This window comes from Pogonomyrmex barbatus, unplaced genomic scaffold, assembly GCF_055798465.1.
Source record: "Pogonomyrmex barbatus isolate J1 unplaced genomic scaffold, ASM5579846v1 scaffold1, whole genome shotgun sequence".
Lineage (NCBI taxonomy): Eukaryota > Metazoa > Arthropoda > Insecta > Hymenoptera > Formicidae > Pogonomyrmex > Pogonomyrmex barbatus.
This window is the reverse complement of record NW_028297098.1, coordinates 23654156-23677272: the sequence shown is the minus strand read 5'-3', so window position 1 is coordinate 23677272 and position 23117 is coordinate 23654156. Positions and strand designations below refer to the sequence as shown.

The window sequence follows — 23117 nt, the reverse complement described above, 5'->3', positions numbered from 1 at the left end:
GGCACGTTTCATGACGCTGCAACACCAAAGTGATATTCGTGGCACGCACGCGGTGCTAATTGCTGCCTAGGTCTGCAAATCGATCTGATTTGCGTCGCAGACGAAAGCAAATCCGCAAACAACCAACGGGAGGAAACTTCGAAAGTAGGTCCCTCGAAGCCGACTTCGTCGGCTCGTATTCTCATCGCGAATTTAGCACTCCATGGCTCTCGGTGACAACACGCGATGTGCACCACGTTATTATTTTTGTTGAATTATGAATTATTTTTAGCTCTAAATGTCGAGCAAGTTTGCGCGGCTTTTCAAACGCATTTCAAACAAGTTTGCGAACATTTCAAACGCAAGAAAAATACTTTTTTAAAACCGTATAAATCTTATTTGATGTATACGATAGGCAGTTATAATCGATTTATTATAAAAATTTAATAATTACATCGGACATTATTAACATTATTCTTATGCTGCTATATCTTATATTTTTAACATTGCATTTTGAAAGAATGCTTACGTTTTGATAATAAGCACATAAAAATTTGAAATTGTTACTGGAATTATTACTTTATTTTTCATGTGGGAAAATATAGCCAAGTTAATAATAACCAGATATTAATATTAATGTTTGAAAGCCGTATTTCTTTCTTTCTATTAAAACGTCTATTAAATATGTTCCACTGTAAATGAGGAGAAATTTACTATTAAATCCTCTCTGATTTTAAGTCTTTGCTAGCGGAGCAATGTGTGTGCAATGTAATATTTTGCGCAAAACTTGGAGTCAGCAAACTTTAACTTACCAAACAACGCAAGCTGCAGGAAAAGCGACCTTTACGTCGCCGTTTCTTCTTCTTAATTCCGTCGATGCGGAAATTTTTGTCGCGGTTTAATTCGCGCGCGCAGTTTTTGTCGACGTTATAAAAACCATCGACACGCATAAAGAAAATGTATACTGTCGCTAGTTTTTTTTTTTTAATTCTTTCACGTCGTAAGCTGAAAGCAATAATACGCTGTCGTTGCACGCGTAATACCCGGTATATGGCATGTACGAGGAACGAGCTGGTGGCTCGTTAACTCGTCAGCTTTACGATCCCCGGGCTCTTAATAAGGCGAAATTGTTTTTGGTGACGATGTACGTATACACACACCGTACCAAGCGACCGCCTTTAAATTGATTCTTTGATCCGACGTGCCCCGCCGCGAAAGAACTCGCGTGTACTGGGTGTCGCGACTAACATCCACGGCGAACGTTTGTACATTCGACTTGTTAATCCGCGAGTTTTCTCACTCGTGATTTTTCCCTCACGTTGATTAAACCATCTCGCGTGCGTGAGCTTCTTGGAAATCAAACGAGTTCGAGCTATTTGTGAGATACCAGGAAAAAACCTGCTCGCGGAGTACAAATTCCGCGAACAAGTTGCAGCTATTTACGTACGCATGAACACGTTCGCGCTAAAACCACAATGTTTGAAGAAACGATTTTTTTTTTTCTTAAATGATTACGTAAGGATATCTTAGACAAATAATTTTATATATTTTTATAATACAATATCTTGCTAGTACAATTGGAAAGAAATATGACGATAAATAAATATAATTTTAAATTGGATAATAAAATGAGATTCTAACTTTAAATGATAATTTATTCAGATGATACGTTTGCTAATTTTGCAACATTAATATTAATAGCGGCATAGATCTTGCTCTTCAGTTCTATCGGCAGGTTTCATTGCATATGTAGATCACAGATGCGGTGCTACTCAATGATGAAAGTATCGAGAAAAATAGGGGCTACTTAATATTTGCCTCTTGAGAATGGTTGCGATTCTGATTCACCAACTGGCTCAGCGGCAGCTCTCTTCATTTTGAATAATGGATCCGACGCAGGTTTCGCGGAACAAAGTAGATATACGCGGCATTCGCAGACGGGGGACAAAGTGCTTTTAGTTAGATATCCGCCTGTAGTAATTGGCGCGATGCACATTCGACGGCATTATGGATGCTCGGCACCGCCGATATCGCGAGATATTCGATATCTCTGGTGCATCACAAGGCAGAACGAAATGTCATCATAAGCCATGGCTAATATTTCCGATGTACGAAGAGTTTCAAGTATCGTCGGACTTTATTTTAAATGTAAGACCTTTAAAAGAGTCCGCCATCAACTTTTTAATATTCAAGATCATCAAATCTCTTTTTATTTATCTAACATTGTTGTTTTGGAGTCTATTATATTTGCCGAACTTTATCACGATAAACATGTTATAAACCGAATAACCTTCTTTTCGTCGGAGAAGACGTGAAAAGGGATCGTAAATTACGTTGGAGCACGGTATAAATTGTGAGGGGCAAGTGCGGCCGCTTTTACTTTCGGTCGGTCGATTGCGCCAGAGACAGATAGCAGCGATTTCTTCTGCTTTGATATTCGGCTCGCATCCGCGAACATGAGGAAATCGCGGTCTTCGTTGAACAGTCGTAAAAAGTAACCGTAAAAGAGAGGGTGTATTTTAGCATCTCTTGGCCGCGTGTCTTGTGCATCTACAATTTTAACGCGATTCTTGCTCGCATGATCGACGTCCCGATTCCGATTGGAGATGAATCATCCTCCATCCTCAAGATTTTAGATCCGTGTGAGAAACTATGATTTTGATGCGTACGTTGCACGATATACCGCGACTGTTGGAGCGCAATTAATCTTCGTTACACGGTTAATGCACTGAGTGACACGCGGTTGTCCATTATAATTACCATCAAGATTGATGTTTTCGTAAATAAATAGTTTTACGAACGTGTGTTTCTGATTTAGACGAATATTATTCATCGCTTTAGGCTACACGATTGTCAAAAAAAAACCGGTTCTTGAAGTAAAGAACTTTCTTTCATCTTCTAAATACTTTTTGTTGCTATTTCGAATGCACTTACATCTTGGGATTACGAAGTCTTGGCGTCAACGCGCTATCGGCTTAATTTTCATTGGCCTGACATTCTCGGTGTGTGCAAGTTTTAAGCTCTTAATACATCGCGGTTTGAATGGCTTGCGGTCTTAATATGACCCTGGAATTTGCACCTGTTGCAATGCAGAAATCTCATTTGTACGTTTGCATTTAACAGTTTCGCCTGATATATATTCAACAGGATTCAACGTCAGAATTGTAATTTTCAGCATACTAGAGCGAATATCATTTAATTCCTTGTATTATTTAATTCTTTCATGTTTTTACATTGGCACATGGATTTTTTTGTCTTTTCAATTAATCAAGTTGTGCCATTAAAAAAGTAAGATGATTTAAATTAAGAAACGCATCTCGTGATTTAAAAAATGGCTCCAAAATTCATATAATAAGTGGGATATTTCTCTGGCTAGGTTCCAAAGCGACAAATATCTAATTTTAAGTGAATTATAACACAACGTAGATTTGTTTCTGATAAAAGGTTACGAAAAATTCATATCGGACAATATCGATCGATTTGGTCAGTCCCCGCGAGGTAACGAGGCTATTATCAATTTATAGATAAAATATAAATACGTTGCCGGACCTACGATCGATTGGCATAAATCTTTCATTGCGATCGAAATACTTCGGTTTCCATAGCGCCGATCGTATATCGCGACGAAGGCTCGGAACGAAGAATCGTAAATTAGCGTCGACGCGGACGTTTAGACTTGGTTACGTAATGGATATTTCCCGTTCGTCTCTACGTCTGACACACACGTGTGTAGACGCGCACGTTCCATCTAAATATTCCCGTCGTTCTTCTTGTCTTCTGCAGTCTTTCAGTTGATTGCGTTGCTCTATTTGGCGACATCGATAGATCGCTCTTACCAAATATGAAATCTGCTTCTGTAACTAAACCGAGGAGTGTCTCGTATTTGTAACGCGAGCATGGAATACTTAATGAAAGAAGGAATGAAAGAAGAAATCTATAGCCGAATTTTAATTTGCCACGATCGTCTCTCGCTGAAAATCGACTCACGGTAAAACGGAAATCTAAAAATAAGAAAACTGCGCACCATGGATTTCTATTTATAATCTAGAAGATATAAATATAATCAAAAAACATTTTATATACATTTTATATAAACTTCATTTATTATTTTAAACAGAAAATTATTGAGGATCTTATGGATACACAGTTCAGAAAATTTATATTTTATTAATACTTTTGATATATATTGATATATATTGATATAAACGATAATATTTATTATATTAAAAATTAAGTGTAATGTATAAGTAGGAATTTTTTCCATTCTTGAGAGTTAACAATAAGTTTACACAGTCTATCTGCCGTCAAACTTTTGTTGTTCTTTACAGAAGAATTGCATATGTGACACGAATGGATGGCACTATCGGACCATGTAATCTTTCTCTCAGCATCGATTATCAGTATTTGCATTTTATTTCTTGCTCTTATCAAACACCAGTTTTCAGATTATGTGACGCAGATATTTGACATAAGCCTCGCCGTTGTATTATTTCACTTTATTATCTTATTCACACACCTCATTTTATAAAGTATCCTGATAAGTTGTAACGTCGTTATAGAGATATATAAGAAGTCCAGAGATGAATGATTGCGATCTATGTGGAATATTTTATATTTTGTCGAATGATGTATTTTAAATTTAATGTATTTTAAAATTGTTTTTCTTTTTTAATTTTGCATATTAATTTTGAAAAAATGAGGGAAAAAAATAATAAGCAAATTTTCCCTTTCGAAATTTGCTGCTTAAAATTTAATGACTAGATGATTTATGTGGTACCTTGAACATAATTGCATAACCGTACAAAGCAAGCATCCTAGTCATATGTTATGTAAGATCATAAAAATGTTATCAATATTTGTTAACGCTTAAATTATTACAACGCTTAAATTGCTGATTAAAGATAATAATTTATTGCATACATGGATATTTATAAGAAAAATTTACTTATTCTCTTGCTCGTATACTAGCTTATATCATATTTGTTATTGTTATTATTTGTTTCTAATGACAAGTAAGAAATCTCTAAGATTGAATCGTAAATACTCGTCACTTCTGTGAATGATCTTCGCAATCCTTGTAATCCTAAGATAGCGTGTCTCATGTTGCATCTCACAAGCCCATATTTTGACTTAACTACTGTGACACTTGGGACACTTGAGGCTCGTTAGATTTCTATCGTCGTGTGCTTAATGTATCGCCTGTCTATTTTTCCGGTCTTGTTATATAACATACAAAATCCCATGTATATCGCTCCTTCATTCTATGGATCAAACCGAGTGGAAATATACAATAATCTAAAGCTCCACTTTAAACGTTTCGTAACTTGTATCAGAATACAGAATAGAATTCTAGTTGTAATTTTATATAAAAACCGTGTAAAACGAACAACATTTAAAAAAAATCCGAATTAATCCGCAAAAGCGTCTACATTTTTTACCGTAGAGAGTCTATAATACTCTCTCGTGTATGCGAACTTGTTATTTCGGATATCGAACACCGTTTCGTCGGCGGCGAGATTTATTTCGGCAACACGAGTCTAATATTTGTAGCAAACATCTTTACTAAATGAACGATTCTCTCTCTGTCGGTTGACAGTTTACAACTAACAACAACCTGTTGCAACGCTCGTTGGCGACCGAGTGAATGGCGAGCGCGTGGCGCGCGGACCGAGCGCGTCCGAGCGGCGACGAGCGCGGCCGAGCGGATCCGCGCCGTTCGGCCTGACGCGCGCGCGGAGCTTCTTTCAGAATACGAGTTCGTCGCCGCGCGTCGCGAGGTGTGTTGTTTGTTGCTCCTGGTGGGCGCGCACCGTGCGCGCGACCTATTGTCCCAAGGTGTGTTTCCCGCGATTGTTGACTGGCCCGCCACTTAGCTCCGGTCTACGTAGCTCGTAGTGACTCACGAGCAACGTGTTGTGTGTTGGCCTTCGAATCGCGTAACGCGCACTCGCCGCACGTTTTGCGCCCCGCAACAGAAAACGGGAAACTCCGCGGGAAACGCTCGCCGCATAATCGATCGATCGATAGCAACAACACCGCCGCGCGCCGGTCGCAACGCATTTCACGTGTTTGTCGGTGAATAAATCTTGTAGAGCTCCCTGATCATTCGGATAATCATTTCATCAGAAGGAAGTGTAATTCGCAGGGATTTATGTAATCTTGGGATTTAAATCGATTCTCCGCCTTGCGCGAGAAGAGCGCGCTTTTCGAACGAGAAAAACGCGGTTATGGGCGAGACACTTTTAACGCATCTGCTGTAAAGTTGCATCAAGGACGTCTCCGCTCGTCTCGTTTCGAACTTTTACGACTGTGCGCTGAAATGAGAAGGTAATAAATTGCCGATCTTGCTATCGTGAATTTAATCAATGGACTGCTAATGAAGCGTTAAATAAGATCATAATTGTCGGAGAAGATCGCCAAGGAGGACAGAAAATGCATGCGATATGTAGAATATCAAGTAGAATATTCTCGAGCAAAGAGTGCCCTTTAAAAAGTACGAGTGAAAGCGTGCAATCTGTCTTCGCCGACCTCGCGAAAGAATTTATTCGCTTCGATGCGATCGGCATTGCACAAGATGCATAGAAGTGGAAGTCCGATTCACCGATAAACGTAAAGTGTGACAGCCTTGGACAACCGCACCGAGTATAAATTTAATCGGTAGATTCAGAATCTTGTCGTTTTCTAGAACGCTAGGATTTCCTTGCATAACCTCGAGCCTTGTCCTTGTAAGCTCATCGGAGTATAACCAGTACCAATCGTCGAGCAATTTTTCGAATACAGTGAGCTCACAAAGCAAATTGTCCTCAAAGATAAGTCCTCAAACATACTCAAAAAAATCTCGTAGAAAAATTGATTTGAAGAGAATATTTAAAAAAAAAATCACATAAAGGAGACCTAATAATTTATAATCGGATCACTCAACACCGCTCTCGAAGGAATCGTCACGGATCAAGAGGTGCGTTATCTGGTAGCCGCGGCCTTGAGCCGAAACGTTCTCGCAGGTAAAGAGTGGTGGGAATCGACACTCGGTGCACGCACAAGTGAGCGAGCGAGCGATCGATTGAGGAAAATGCGCTTCTCCTTGCCGTCGTCGTCGGCGCGGTCGCATCGCCCATCCTGACGACGAAAGTGTCATCGATCGACCCAATTGCGATTGTCTGTCCCGCGAACAGGTCTGCGACGCCGGGAACGACCGAGTGAAAGGGGACGATTCGCAGTGTCCGGCACAGCGAACGACATTCGGAGAGAAACGCCTGGATTTTAAGGAAAACGCACGCCGCAACGAGACGACAGTAACAGATACCTTTTTATTAGTCATCAGACTCATTGTCAGCGCAGATTGAATGGAGTATCTTGAGAGCGTCGAAAGCACCGTTCTTGAATCGGAATAATGAAGAATTAATAGTTCCGAATTAACAGTGATTGACAAGCCATTTGAATTTCACAAATCGGATACTAAAAAATTTCTGGAATTTTTGATCGTTAATAGTGATAACGTGATGATTTTTGAAGAAAATTAAATTAAATCATCACCGAGGATGATTGTTTGGGAATGAATGACAATGTGTATTGCGTTCACCTGGTTAGAAGAGAAAAATTAACTGATGATTTTAAAGAACTGGAAATATTTCAAGACCTTTTAAAGATATTGTTATCTACTGATAGTGATCGACCATTATCTTTGGGACGAGACAATCGCGCAGTAGAACAACCGCATCGATCGACCAAGATCCTATTTCTAAACTCTCTTTCTAAATTCACACTATCGTGTATTTTTTCCTAATTGTGCGAAGTGCAAGAACCTCTTTGCAGAATACTCTCGCTCGAGAAATCTCTCTTTCACGCGGCTTGCCGCATCGATCGGAGTTTAATTTCGTACTTAATTCGATAAACATTGATGGACTATTTCGGTGCGATCGGCATTGCCTCGGAGTGCTTGCTCGATTAATCGAATCGGAGATCGGCTGGCGAGCATTGTGCGCCAACAGCATCCCTGGGGGGATATATCGACAGTACTTGGAAAGAAATCGACTGGAAGAGACAAGTTTCGCAAACACGTGTCGGTTACTAACGAATCGGCGCTGCATCATGCCGGTGTTTAACATTATCACGCGAAGATGTAAGGTAAGGCTAGTGAATTAAAGATTATCAGGTTCAGTCTGTGCGTGTGCTAATTTTAGAGATAATCAAATATTGTCTTACCTTTGTCGCGATCTTTGCTGCGACAATCGACATCGATAAGCGTCATTTTTAGGTCACATTTAGCATGATCGACGAATAAAAACGGATACGGCTAAATTAGCACTTGCGGAAAAACGTTTGCCGCATAGATCTTTTTTTCTTATTAACGTTTGCCGTAAACCTTTTTTCTTATTAACTTCTTAATTTTGTGCCAAGGCTGAAAAAATTGCGAAAATCACTGTTGTGGAATGACTTGACATTGAATTTATGTGCGTGTATAAAAAGCGGCCGATCGTATGTTTGTAATGCTAAATATAGCATATACATTACTAAGTTTAAGCGTTTCACTGAAAATTGCATTTTACCTTAACGAATTGTAACTTTTGTTTTCACGACAACGGTGCACGCGCTTAGGGCATGGCGTCCATGCAGCGAGCACGGAATTAACAGGTTGTTTCGGCCGTGCGCGATAATCACATCGCATTTTCCACGTTCCACGACATCCGTTTAAGCGAATAATGTCCATTTCTACCAATGTAGATTAACTTTAACCTTGGTTTCACTTACTTTTATCTTTTTACAGTTCTAACAATCAGAAGAAGATAAACAATAAATTAAAAAGATTAAAGTTAATCTACATTTGTAGAAATGAACATAAATCGAAGAATTTTTCTTATAACGTAATCTTTTGTGTTTTCACGGCATATTCGCGTTTGGTGATAAGATATAACGCGTCACAGATAATCGCGTTTTCTTGATGTCAAGATTACTGTCAGGATTATCTGCTTCTTTTATTGACGCATTAATTACTTATTTACTTTAAGTTTTACTATCAAATGTATTTGTATACTTTTACTTATTTAAAATATGCTTGAATATTTTATTAGTTAACGCTAATTAAAAACGAAAAGAAGTGAAAAATATTTTAATTTGAATTTTTTTTTTTAAGGAAATCTAATTTAAGAAACATTATATAATTTATTTTAAATCAAGTTTTCATTACTCTGACAAATCTTTTTTTTAATGTATTTCGAAATAAAATAGATTTAATAATTTTCAACACAATTTGGAAGTTACTGTTTTTGAAATTTTTTCTAGAGATTCTTTTAATTATATATAATTGTTTATATATAATAGTGTGGGTATGTTATATGTCATGTTATGATATTTAATCAATTTTATATAATGTTGATTTCCGCGACATATAGCATTCACATTTCTTTAGATATGACGAAGTCCAGTTCTCTGACTTGTGCTTGACAAACAATTACCGGTAGTCTGTTTACATCATGACCGACTGACAGGTGTAGTCGATCGGTAGATTAATCGCTTTATCAATGGCATGTTTCAACGTGCCAATTTACGACGCGTCACGTACATCTTTCTCTTTCTATCTATTCGAATTGTCACGTATACACTGATAATCTATCAGTTAAAAGCTTATTCTTCTCGTAATATATGTTTTGGCATGTAAATATATTTATTGAAATCGTTAATTAGATGGAAATAATATTTCGAGAAATAAGATTTGAGACGTATCGTAAAATATAAAAAAATTTAATGCCGTATTTTTAATGCAAATTTGGTTTTAAATGTTAAAACAACAAAAAGGAATACGGTCAGACAAAATCTTCATTTTAGAACGTATTATTATTATGGCTTTTGCTTTCAACGAGTAACAAAACCGGATTTTTAAATGACGTATAATTTTTATGATATACTAAAATTTTTGTTGATATTCTTTTATCAAGGATTTACAAATTAAAAAAAAAATACAATAATATTCTTAAATTACTATCTTTAAAATAAGTCTAAATAAAAAGTGTAACTTTTGGAAATATTGAAAAAAATTAAAATTCGCTGTCGTACATAACTTTGGTGCAATAAGCAGTATAAAAATATCCAAATATTTTTGGAATTTTTAATAAATTGTTTGATATGTACCTATAGATTTTTCTACAGATTTTTTTCTTTCCTAGTTTTTTCTTTCTCTCTTTTAATAAATCGTTTTTTTACTAAAGCTTATCTATTATAGATACGATTATTTTAAAAAAATTTCAATAGGCAAAAATACAATGTCATTGCAAACGTATAATACTAAAGCTCAAATACCGTACTTCATAAAATTGTTCTTTGCATAGAATCATAACCATAAAAGTAATATTCTTTGTCATGATACTTTCTTTATTTAAATATCTTTTTGATAAAATATAAATTACATTTTTCTATGATGTAATATTCTAAACATTAATTTCTTTTAGTTTATAAATTAAAAAGTTTTGTTCTTTTTTCATATAAAAGAATATGTGAAAAATAAAATTTTACGTAACGAAAAAAATTTAATATATTTTACAATTTTTAATAAATTTTTTATCGCTATACAAACTAAATAGTTTTAGTAAAAGAACAATACTGAGCATACTATAGCAGGAGCATTATTCATCATATCATTACGTTTTTTTCATTATTGAAAAGACAATTTGCAGCATAGAGAAGAATTCTTATCAGACAGAATACAAAAGAAATCTTTATGTATGTAGAAAAAACAAGAATAAAAAAAAACAACATATAAATTTAAAAAAGAGAATATATGAGAAACAATTATTGTTATTTTCTTTATATTATTTTCAATACTACAGCAACTCCATACAGTTTGTATTTTTTATACTAACGTTATCATTTATATTAATTTGAAGAATTAATATAAACGATATTGCATTGAATTTTTTAAATATTTTCAAAGACATTACATATTCTTTGTAGTTTTACTTTTTAAAGGTATTGAATTCATAAAAATTATTATTGTATTTTATTCAAATCGTTCAGAAAAAGGATTTTTCAATTTTATCAAAAAGATATGTGAAAAACATGAAAAGTTTTTTTCTTACTTAAAAATATTTTAATTATAAAATTTGAAAAGCATTTTATCGTACAATATTCAATCGTCGAATTTGTTATTAGAAATCATTTAGAAATTAGAAAATATTAAAGACCTCGAGAATTTGTATAAATTAAAATATACATTGTCTCTCCGCATAAATTTGCATATTACACAGCCATTTAAGACTAGAAAGAGACTCGGAAAAAATAAAAAAATGCTTATTTATCCGGCCATTTGAAACTGGCCATTTATTGTCTCGATCACCGTGTATACATGTTATTTACCGATTAGAAAACAATGCGAGAGTAACATAGATATCTCACATACTTCCGTTTGAAAATAATTGCACGCACACTCACGGGTTAATAACCTACATCCGGCCCGTCTCGGTGGGAATTCGCGAATCTGTCGGAATGAATCGTCGTCGGATCCCGACGATTTTATGGAAAGGAAACGCCGACGCGTATATCGGAAGCGCGTCGTGCCGGAGTGAAAAAGAGAGAGAAAGGATGTTCCCTTTCGGGTGTACCGGATGCGAACTGGCGGGCTGACTGGCCGTGCCAACGTCGCGTTCACGTAATCCGCATCCGATGAACACTGTAACGATACGCTGCGGTCGGGATAATGGTATAATGCACGCGAAATCCTCGAAGCGGGCTCGTACGTACCAACATAATGTCGGAGACATCGTACGTATACGTATACGTGCTCGATCCACGTGACAAAGACGTGACGTTACATGTCCTTAAATAAAGTGTCCGCGAAGTAGTCTTATTGCGTAAACGTCGAGCGGTAATCACGATAATTAGGTTGACGCTTCGAGATAAAAAAAGATGAATGTGGGTGTGCATTCGCAAGGGATACACGCCGATAAGAAATATCTCGCATAATTGCCGATGATAATTTTCCGCTCAGGTAATATGTAGACACACGTTCAAGGTTTCGTCCTACCGTTCCGTCGAGTAGTAGATAAAAAGAGACCAATTAGGCGCCGTTTTAATTAGGCATCGATAGCTTTGGTTGTTATCTACGACTGAAAATTAAATTTTGATAGGTAGATAATGAAATATTGCGCTTCATTTAATTTTAATTTTAATTTTATCCTGCCTGCATATTGTGTTGAAGCTTGCTCATTGAGAAATTTGTAATTGCAAATTAAGATGTTGCGAGAAAAGGCATTTCGGGTAGAAATTTGAAATTTTTATTTGCGAAAGAGAAAGAGATGTCTCTCGTGCTCTACGCAAGACACTTTAGGTCGTGCAGAAATGATTTATAACGTCCGATAAGATTGTAATGTACGAGTGCGAGTAGACGTTGCGATTCGAGTTCGCTTCTTGGCGGGGACGAGCAGCCGGCAGTATCAAATGTCAAATTATGCGTAATTTCGCTCATTGCTGCAGCGCGGTCTGCACACGCGACACGCAGGAATGAGGCCTCGCCTTGAGGTATCACTTGGTACTTGGTGCCAGTTGGTTGGATGCGCATTACGCGAACCGCGTATCTTTTGTCGAGAATAATCCTTTAGGGTAGTAATAAAAACGTGACCTGGAAAGAAATGAGAACCATGATACTTTACGAATTCAGTTTGTATTGTGCGCCAACCAGGTTATGCGACCGCATTTTGCATAAACGCCTGACATTTTATTGCGTTTGGTTTTTATGCGCACGGATAGAAGGGAAGATTTTTCGCCGTGTTGCATATATTAAAAGAACAAGTTGATGAAACCTCCAATCTGATTGCAGCAGATGTGTCTACGAAATTTTTTAAAACAACAAATTTTTATATTTGTTATATTATAAACATGATATTTATGTAGTAATAAATATTCGGTATCTAACGCGTAATAAGTTTTACAAATTTTCTAATTTTCTAAATTTTTAATAAATAATTTATTACATATTAGAAAACGAATGAGCGTCGAAAATATGTTGTATTATTAAAAAGAATATTTATAATGCATCAAACAGATAAAAATGTCTGACTAACAATGTAGATTGCCAAGGAGTGTAAAGTAAGCGGTATGGTGACGAAATACGAGATACTTGCAATGACACAGTGTCGTAATATCGCACGAGGAAATATACGATGGAGATTAATCAAAGCGGCAGATTCCTGAAAGTGTGAACGCAGTAATGTTCTCGCCGCGCACGAAGAAGCGCAGATAACCGGTAATGTTTCCACATTTGTACCGGCAATCTTGCTGATACAAAGTCTGCTTGCACACTATGCGAGTCCGTGGTAGCAATATGCTCGCGACGTGGTACCATACGATTGATATTCGGAATTAACGCAAGCATTATGGCGAAGGAGAAGGTGCTTTGACGATGACGGATTATGGAAATTACGTGGAATCGATTCGTAGCGACGACGGGGTAATATTACACCGGACATACTGAAATGTATCGCACTAACATATTGTGCTCGCCCCAAGATTGATGACTAGCAAATTTCGACGCGTTTCTCACGTTGCGCCTCTCATAACTCGGAAGCACTGCCGAAGAAACGTCTTGAAGTAACGTTAAATTCTTTGCTTTTTATTACGAGATAATCTTTCTAAATAGAAATTTGGCAAAATGATTTTTATTTTAAAAGGATTTTAGTATACACGTGTCAAATCTTTTTCCTTTCACGTGTTGAAATTGATGCGCTAATATATTAAGTTTCGATTTCGATTTCATGCGAGATGATTTCGATTTTTGGGTAATTTCGGCGGGAGACGTGTTACGGGGCGCGGTCTTATGAGATAAATCAGTGAGAGGCTGGGCCCCTCTGGTCGGTGGTTGGCGCGTATCCATCTTGAGGCAGTATAGATAACCGGTAGTGCTCCTAATTTGCCGCGTTAACCTTGCTGATACGCCGCCCATCTCCATGACGGCAGCGGTGAGACTACGTAACGACTAACGTCCACCTTATTTAACCGAACAGTTTTGTTATGTAAAATTATGCATAAATTATGCGATAAAGCCGAACGAAGTAATTTTTATATTACGCGTGCGTATGCGCCGGCATTTTCGCCTTCATCTTGTTGCAAATCGCGTCGAACGACGGAAACGAGCGAGCTTTTACGAGTGTAGCGTATAGGGGAAAAAAATATGCTTCGTGGGCATACTAACGCCGTCAAGGCGAAGAAATATTGTAGAAATGTATTGCCCAGGGGGTATATTGGGCTATCGTGGGAGACCCTACCGGCCCTTATTTTGTAATAAAGGTCAGCGTTATGTTCCGTTCTTGATATTGCCATCACGGTATTTCACGATGCTTATGGTGGATAGCAGCTCCGACCAACGCTATAATTTTGTTTCTGCTAGTGGCTTTAAAAGTTTAGAAAATACTTTGACGTATGCATATTTCTAACGGAATAGCGATATACGTCGGTAAAAGTAGAATTTATGTCTACATCAGCTTACATAATTATTTTGTGATATAAACTTTTACATATCTTTTTTCCTTTAATCACAGAATTAATAACTCGCATCAAAGTGGTTTATATTAAACTTTATATTAAAGCGGAAATGGAACATGAAAAGTACGGTTCGACTGATGCGGGGAGTATTTTCTTTTTTGCCGTAAGGGATTTATTCCAAGGTGCACGTTGTTTATTCCGCGTTTATTTACGTTTCCCGAGATGCCGTGCGAAATCGAGGTATCGCGTGCCGTTAATGCACGGTAACGTATTTCAGAAATGCTTTCGAATACGGACGTTTCAGACGGACAGACGTTCCGAAGGAGGAGAAGAAATGCATTTCATGGAGATGCAATTATAGTGACCGCGCGGCCTTGTCGGCGCAGCTGCCAATTCGTCGTAGGCGTCAAATATTGTATATTGTTCATTGCCAACGTGACTGGTCGCTTATTACTTAATGTTACACACCGACGAACGCCGATTACAATTTGCCGAGTAAAATTTTCGTCACGGATTAAACATATGTCATTGGACACTCGGCGCCTTGGGTTGACATAGATTTATCTCCTCTTTAGTTTAGTAATAGCGAAAGAGTAATTTTAAATGATGCTTTATATAATGATTAGATAAGTACTTATGTCTACTTTTGAAAATGTTAAATGACAAAATGTGCTTGATTCTAAATACCAGAGATACTAAGCTTCGAGATGCTAGAATCTATTTTGTAAATGAACAAACGATTAAGATATTTTAAAATATTAAAGTATTTTAAAACTAATCATGATTTTAAAACTAACCATCGATGATTGTAATTGAAATTATATTGAAATTATATTTTTACCATCATAAAAGCCACACTTTTCTTTTGCTCTTTTCTATTCCCATACGGTTCTCCCGAAAATGAACGTGTTGCAGACGTATAGGAGTATATCTCATTCATTTGCAAGCTGCAAATACAGACTCGCGTGCATACTTCTCGATGAGCGAGTGTATATTTTTTGTGTTTACCTCATGCGCGATTCGATGATAATATCGCGCTGTGCGACCGGAAACGGGCGCGTAATAGTTACGCGCAATACGCGTGTCGGAATACGCGGGCGGTGATAAATATTCAATTTTTCGATCGTATTGGTTACGTATACTTCCGCGTACGCAAATCGCACGGCCATTCTCTTAGTTTATCGTGACGAACAATGCTATTATCAGAATTCATTGCCGGGTACAGGAAACGTCGGGAAAATTAAATGTATTGGTCTCACGTCACGATTCTTTCGATTTTGTGAATGATATTCACGTTGATCCAATAAGACCTTTGGAAAAAAACGCAAATATTGTGGTATTTATATATTATAAAATTTCTACGGATAAAATTTCTACGTTTCAATATCCATTGCCGAATTTAACTTGTAGATGAAAAACGGCATTTTCTGTTGGCCGATCAATCGATTGTTCCGCATGTGAAGAAGAAGTCAACGTGAAGAGATTGCATTTCATATTAATGACACTGCGTCATATACGTGACGTATGTAAGCGATACTAATGAGCGCATTACTATGTCGCGTCGGCGGTCGGCATGGCGTGAAAATTGTTTAATTACACATACGTGACTGCTGTGTTGACAACTCATTGCCAAGAATGCGGTGAAAATTATTACCTCGTTTGCGCTGCGAACGATATGCGATTATCGAGATAGACGTCAATCTGAAATAAATGTGTGTACAGTCATATAAATTCGTTGTTATATAAATCATGAAATCCGTTCTAGTCGAAACTGGTTACAATCAATATAACATGTTACTATTTCGATGTTAATATATGCATATTTCTGAAACTCTAAAATGATGTTAAAAATTAATGAATTACGACTGGCAATCCAATTTCCTGTCAATACACAGATCGTAGATTGTCGAGGAAATTGCATCTTGAAATCTTGATCTCGTTAATCTGATTTGATTTCAACTATACATAAATATATTTCTCCGACAAATCGTAGTAATTATTGTCATTGAAGAGGGAAAAAAAATTCTCATATCTATTATATAATGCAATAGACGTCATGCTAGAATTTAATGCGAGATTAATACTTTGCGTCATGCGTGCGGTGTGCTGTATCCATTGATTGAAACAACAAATTTTTCCGGCAGAGTCGTTAATGCGAAATTTTATTGAATACGATCGCCTTGACAAACCGTAAAGCTGTTTTCTGGAGGAGTATGAAGAATGATTATCGTATGTGCATGTCGCATGTGTGAATTTGCATAGCACTGTTACACGTATGTGACGTACAACATGCATGTATATATATATATATAAAACCTGTTCTAATTTACATAGATAGGAGGATATGTACATTTTATATAATGCGAAAAGCACAAAAGAACAAACACTTTTATTTCTCTCTTTAGAAGATTCGTTTCATGTACGTTTGATTAAACATATATGTCGATTAAATTACACATCGTACACAGTGTGTAGCATAAAATTTATTTATTTTATTATACAAATATTAAAAGTTATACCGTACCGTACATTATAGTCATGTTGTAATATTATGCACATGATTATATTAATTTAAAAAATATTACAAGCGTCCCTATATAACTCTTAAATTCTTTTCTACAAAGTTAGATAAATATTGCAGATACAGATATTCAATGTTAACGGAACAAGGACTCTATCTCGTCGCAATTTTTTTGCCATACATACGATCGGATGTCTTATGCGACCGGAATTAATTAAAGCCGTTCTAACATTATTTCGCATGCTTGCGGTACTTAATTGTATGCAATTATAATCTTCTTTCGTTACGCAATCGCAGACGCAATTGCTTCCTGTCGTTGCAATTCGTTCCGTTCACTGTTGAATGAATCGTTGATAATTTTAGTTTGCGGGCGTGGTACTATTTAACTGACCGATATCAATAATTTCTCTTTGCGAGGGAAAAGCGGCGCACAATTTGTAATTGAGGAAAAATTCCGAGACCACCTAGAGACCAATTAGGAAGAATCCATCGCAAATTTTAACGATATTTCCTTATTACACAATTCTACCAATTTTTATAATATTCTTATCAAATACTTGCGATTAATTAATGTGAAAATAATTTGAATAATGAACTTCGAATAATGAACATTGATTCTCTTTAATTATAGTTGGAATTGTAGGTACGTATGGTATAATATATGTCTTTTGCAAATACGACACAAAAAGTCCTGATTGTCCTGATTTTTATCGGACTTCATAATATTCTTAAATTAACGATCTTTCGCACGACATTCGTTGCGTATGCATGATCGAGAATCGAGCCATTCGCACGCGTCTACGGCCAAGGCTGTTTCGGTCGTAACGTGATTCTTTAAAGACGATTCGTTTACGTTGCATATACATTGCGATATATGACGTGCATAACGAGAGCGACAAAACGGGTGTCCATTAACGACTGGTGACATTTAACGAGGTAGCCGCTTTTTAACGAGCGACGGACCTCTTCCAATTTATGAGAAATTGGGTGCGCGTTGTGGCATAATTCACGAAATCGACATAGGAATGCCGAAATAAAAGGCCACCCGTTGCAGTCACTCCGATTCTTTATCGCCAGTTAATCTATCAATTGGCCAAATAACCATTTATGGATCGTATTTTCTACTATGTTTTGCTATATCGAACGCGATTTGCGATAGGTTCATGCATTGTAATATTACGGAATTCAAGTTATTTTGTTTTTATAAATATAAGATATAAATAAAAGGCCTTGAAATAATAATATAAATTTAAAGATTCAATAATCATCGAATTGATATCAAAGTTCTTTTACGATTTGAATTTTCGTATCTTATTATATTTTATTTTTCATTAAAGTTGTAGACAGCATATACTATTTTAAGGGCGTTACGTAACAACATTATTTCTAGAGTTTTATTTTTTTAATAGTTAATTTTTTATTTAATAAAACTTGAATTATTTTACGTGCATTATTTATAGTGAAAACTCGCTTAAAAAATGTGCTGCAGAGTTAAATGCCAAACTAGGAATGTTTGTGCATACGTTATCTTGGCGCTCACATTACAGAAGCAATTTACTTTGATCGCGTATCGCATACGTTATACATTATAGTCCCTTCACCGATTATGCCTCCCTTTCGACGCGCATCAGTTTCATTGACCACAACGGCGATCGATGTTGTCTCTGTCATCCATTTACTCGCTTCTCATCTTCCTCGCTCGAACCATTCATCTTCACCATCGTGTATCGGAATTGCCTCTTCCGCGTACGCGTTCTTCGAAGCCTACAGGGTCTTTCATCTTATCATTCTTCTAAGAATATAATTTTTTAACATATTAAAGTATCAGTAGCAAAACTTCTCAATAGTGAACGTAATTCAATTTTTTAAATTTAATTCTGTTATTCTTAAAATTAATGCTGTTTTCCTTTTAGAACATTATTTAATTTTCAATATTAAATACATTAAAGTTCGCAAAACTAAATTTTAAATAAGAATCTTAATTAGAATTTTTTTCATATTAATGGCAATGTTATCTTTAATTTTTAATTAAGTTCATTTTCGAATTAAATGTAAGCGTCGGCGTCAGAGTAATCGTAATCTTAGTTTGAATTTTAACATATTTGGAAAGTGCATGACTTCCAGAATACCCTGTACACTTGTCGGTATATTCAGGCCATTATACAATTAACGTGTTTCTCGCTCGCAGCCATGGCGTATGGCTTTTGTCGGTTCGCTCGCGTCAAAGTGCATCCGACCGAGAAGTAATTCGATTCATCTCCCGTTGGTTGACGGCCACAGTCGGCGTCGAAACGTTGTTCCGCAAACCAGCACAGAACTCGCCTATTATTGTTTACGTAATGTTTATGTAACATCACACACATACACGCTGTATCAGCAGTCGTGATGCACGTGCATCGGCGCAGATCGGCGAAGCGAGTCCACTTCGAGACTCGTATCTTGCGGAGCTATGACAGATTTTAATTTTTTCACCGTTTTACCGAAAATGTTCTCCGAATTACCTTACACACAACCCTAGCGAACATCGAAGATTATGTGAGGTAATTAGAAGCTTAAAAGATTGTAATATTTTATAAAATCCTTTTTTATCGATCTCTTTGTAAATAAATTTCCCAAGTGTAAAAATGATGTAAAAATATGAATCTTAGTTCTGAAAGTATGTCTAACTATTTTTTTTTACGTTCACACAGGGGAAAATTCGGAAAATAAAAAATAAAAATCGACCGTTTATATGTAACTAATTCGGTTAGCTAGGAAAAATATAATGTATAGGAAAAATGTATTATATAACAATCAATGATCGCCAGGAAAATCTTAAATCTTAATCTTCTTGCGAATGAATGCAGCGCGCGTTCATTCAATACATCTTATTCTTTCTTGTGAAACCGCACTTCTTATCGCGCAATCACTACAACTTTGCGCAATCTTTAATTTACACAAAGATACGTTTTAGAGATAATTGCATGAAAAAAATTGCTGCTGTTGTTTCCACTGAATCGGCCGAGACTTATCGTTATGAATCACGTCGCGCTTTGTTTTATCGACCGGTCGAACCGATATTCGGTACTTAAATCCATATTACATTTCGCGACGAACAATCGCTTATCGCGATGTTTCCGAGGCAGGAATATTATTGCGCGTGTTATGGAACGGACGTGGGAAGAAGGAGCGGTGAGCGGTAAACGTCCGGCAAAAAGAAAGAGAAAGAAAAAGAAAGCGAGAAAAGGATTCGATGGTGGCAGCCACGTCGACGCGTGAATTATTCTCTCGAGGAGCCCGTGAATAACGTTATACGATCGATATATCGCGCGCTGAAGACAACGAGTCTTTAAGGCATGAAAAGGTGATTTAACGAATGACGTCGATCGACGCCCTAGGAATTATTAACGACGCGCACACTTTTCGTTCCGGGTTCCATCGGCTTCCTTTGAATTCCTTCCCGTCTCGTTTCCTTTCCTGTTGTGAAGAACGATCATTTGCATCGATCGTAAGATTCCCGTCCCGGGGAAAAATTGCATTAACCACTGAGCGATTCCTGGTAATGTTGTCGCACGAGGGTGACGACGAGTTCGCTTTATCACCGAATACCCTCGTAAAAGCACGTCGTCCCGCATAGATTGCATAATGTAATTTTTTTTTCATTTATAATGGTACGGTTGAGATCCGTAAGATATGTAATGATAATAAATCATATCGATCTCTCTTGAGGAGATCGCTCCCTGGTTTTTCTATCAATAATAGATTTAATTTTTTTACTGATTTTATTATTTCTCTGATGATTATTTCTCTGATGATTATTTCTCTGATTTCTCTGTGATTTTATTATTTCTCTTTCTCTCACTTTCCTCTATCAATATTATGCAACACTACGGTGATTTATAATGCCGTGATTCACTTTTATGACTTCCAATGAGAAAAACAAAGCGTTTTATATATCTACACATATTTTTTGATTGTTATAAATTTATATGAAATTCACACGATTTATTCCTTCAATTCGATGTAATTTAATATTATTCAAATAACAGTTTGCGTTTTTCCTGTAACTGCAGGCTGAGGACCTCCTGGACGACATTCTGTCGTTCGAGGCTGGTTCTTTGGGTGATGGACTGAAGGACGGCCAAGCCGGAAGTCTTACGAATATACCAGAGCTTCAAATTAAACCAGAACCTCTCTTACTCACCGAGGCAGAGATCCATGCCCTCGCGAAAGATCGACAGAAAAAGGATAACCACAATATGAGTAAGTCGATAACCAACTCTGTTTGATTAAGTTACAAAAAATTCATGCGTAGCATTTTTTAAATTTTAATTTTTTAATCATTATTAAGCTGGTATAAATGGTTTAATAAGATATTAGTTTTTTAATATACGTGATATAATAACATTTTCAAAGTTGCGTTCTGACATTTATTAGAAATTGGTTTATGGAATTTAATTAATATTACATAGATGATAATAATTTTTTGAAATTAAACGAAATCTTATACAGCAGATCTTCTGAATTAATAGAATATTCAAACAATTAAATACATAAGTTTTGATATTAATTTCTCAATATTATTATTACAGATATATTTATGTGAACATGTAGATTGTGTTTTTTTTGTTGAAGAAGGTGCATTTGCATTATTATACTCAGAATTTTGTACTCGAAGTTTATTTTGTGTCTCAAACATATGGTTTCCGTAATGAAATTGAAGTTTTAATCTTCGTACAATGTCGCTTTTAAATTGTCGTTCGATCGATAAGTTGTAAGCAAGTGCTTGTTTGTCCATGTAGAAATAATTGATAAGCACCAACCTGTAATTTACACTTCAATAGTGGTAATCGGCGGTACCACGACGTCGTTATTGTTACCGATGTATTTATCACACTTACGCCAATACATGCGTTACTCGCGACGTAAGTAAAGTATTTAAATGACAATAGAAAACTGTTTCCATGCCCCGCGTCGTTGACTGTCTATTATCATCAGATAAGTCAAACACTAGTTTAATTAACGACATACATAAATGTCGTTAATTAAACTAGTGTTTGACTTATTTGTCAATGCAAATAACGGCGGACCAAATATATCTCCACGTTTTGCGTGAATTTGAGGAAAAAATTTTCATTGTTTTCTAAATTTAACAAAAGAGATGATTTTTACAAATAATTTCTTATATGAATAGAGAGAGTGATTTCGAGTATAATAATCAAGATTTTACTTATTTCACTCGTCTTTATTATTTTTTCTTAATTTGCTAAATTTAATGATACAAAGTAACTAAGATAAAACATTGCTTAATAGATGTACACGTGTGTAACCCAGTATTCTTTTCAAGAATATTTGCAATGCGTACGATAATGATATTCTAAACTCACTTTATACATTCATACGTTATATGTTATAATTGCATATTCTTAATATAATAAAACGCACGATAAAAATGGTTTTAAAAAATTTCAATTTAGACGTAGATTTCTTACGAATATATGATCAGTCTTTGTCGTGAAAAAGTGTTAAATGTTGAAAATCAATAGAATCGAATATCGCCATTACGAGGGATTCTCATTAAGGTGACGAAATGGATTATTCTCCATACGGCGTATGTAACAAGCGACTAAACAATTTTCGAGCGGCGATATCCGAACAGTGCCACGCTTTTACTGGGGCGCCATCGGTTCCTGTTTTACGATGCGATACACGTTACGTGCCGAATCGCGCGATTGTGTTCACGCGAGTTGCGCGACGATTCCGTGAATTTGTCGGAGTAATCAGTGAGTTTCAATTATCTCGCCTTGTTTTTTCCAGCGCGGTGATGGAACTTGGCTTCATGCGCTTCGAATTTTTCGAGCCGCGTGAAAATGCATACGTATTTTATACATATTTTATTACATTTCGATTTGTAATCTCACCAGGTAATATACACAATTATCTCTCTCTTCCACCTCCCCTGATTTTAATGAACGGACTATTCTATTCCGCGTGGTTTTTTTTTTTTTTGAGATGTAATCTGCTGTTTTTTTTTTTTTTTCCATGATTCGCCGTTGTCTCTCGTGATTAAGGCGTCGCTAAAATTGTAAAAAATGGCACGACACTCGCGAACGAAACAAGCGGAAATCGAGGGCTGTACCGAGGGTAGTATCGGGAAGAACCGGAGCATCCA

General features: G+C 36.4%; 1 protein-coding gene across 1 annotated transcript in view; it reads left to right on the top strand.

The window, feature by feature from the left end:
* Mitf (transcription factor Mitf) overlaps positions 1-23117 on the top strand; it is a 68905-nt gene that overhangs the window by 23120 nt on the left and 22668 nt on the right. The window contains exon 4 of the mRNA XM_089084432.1: positions 21019-21208. Within this exon, the coding sequence (XP_088940558.1) occupies positions 21019-21208 (190 nt within the window). The remainder of the gene's footprint in view (positions 1-21018; positions 21209-23117) is intronic.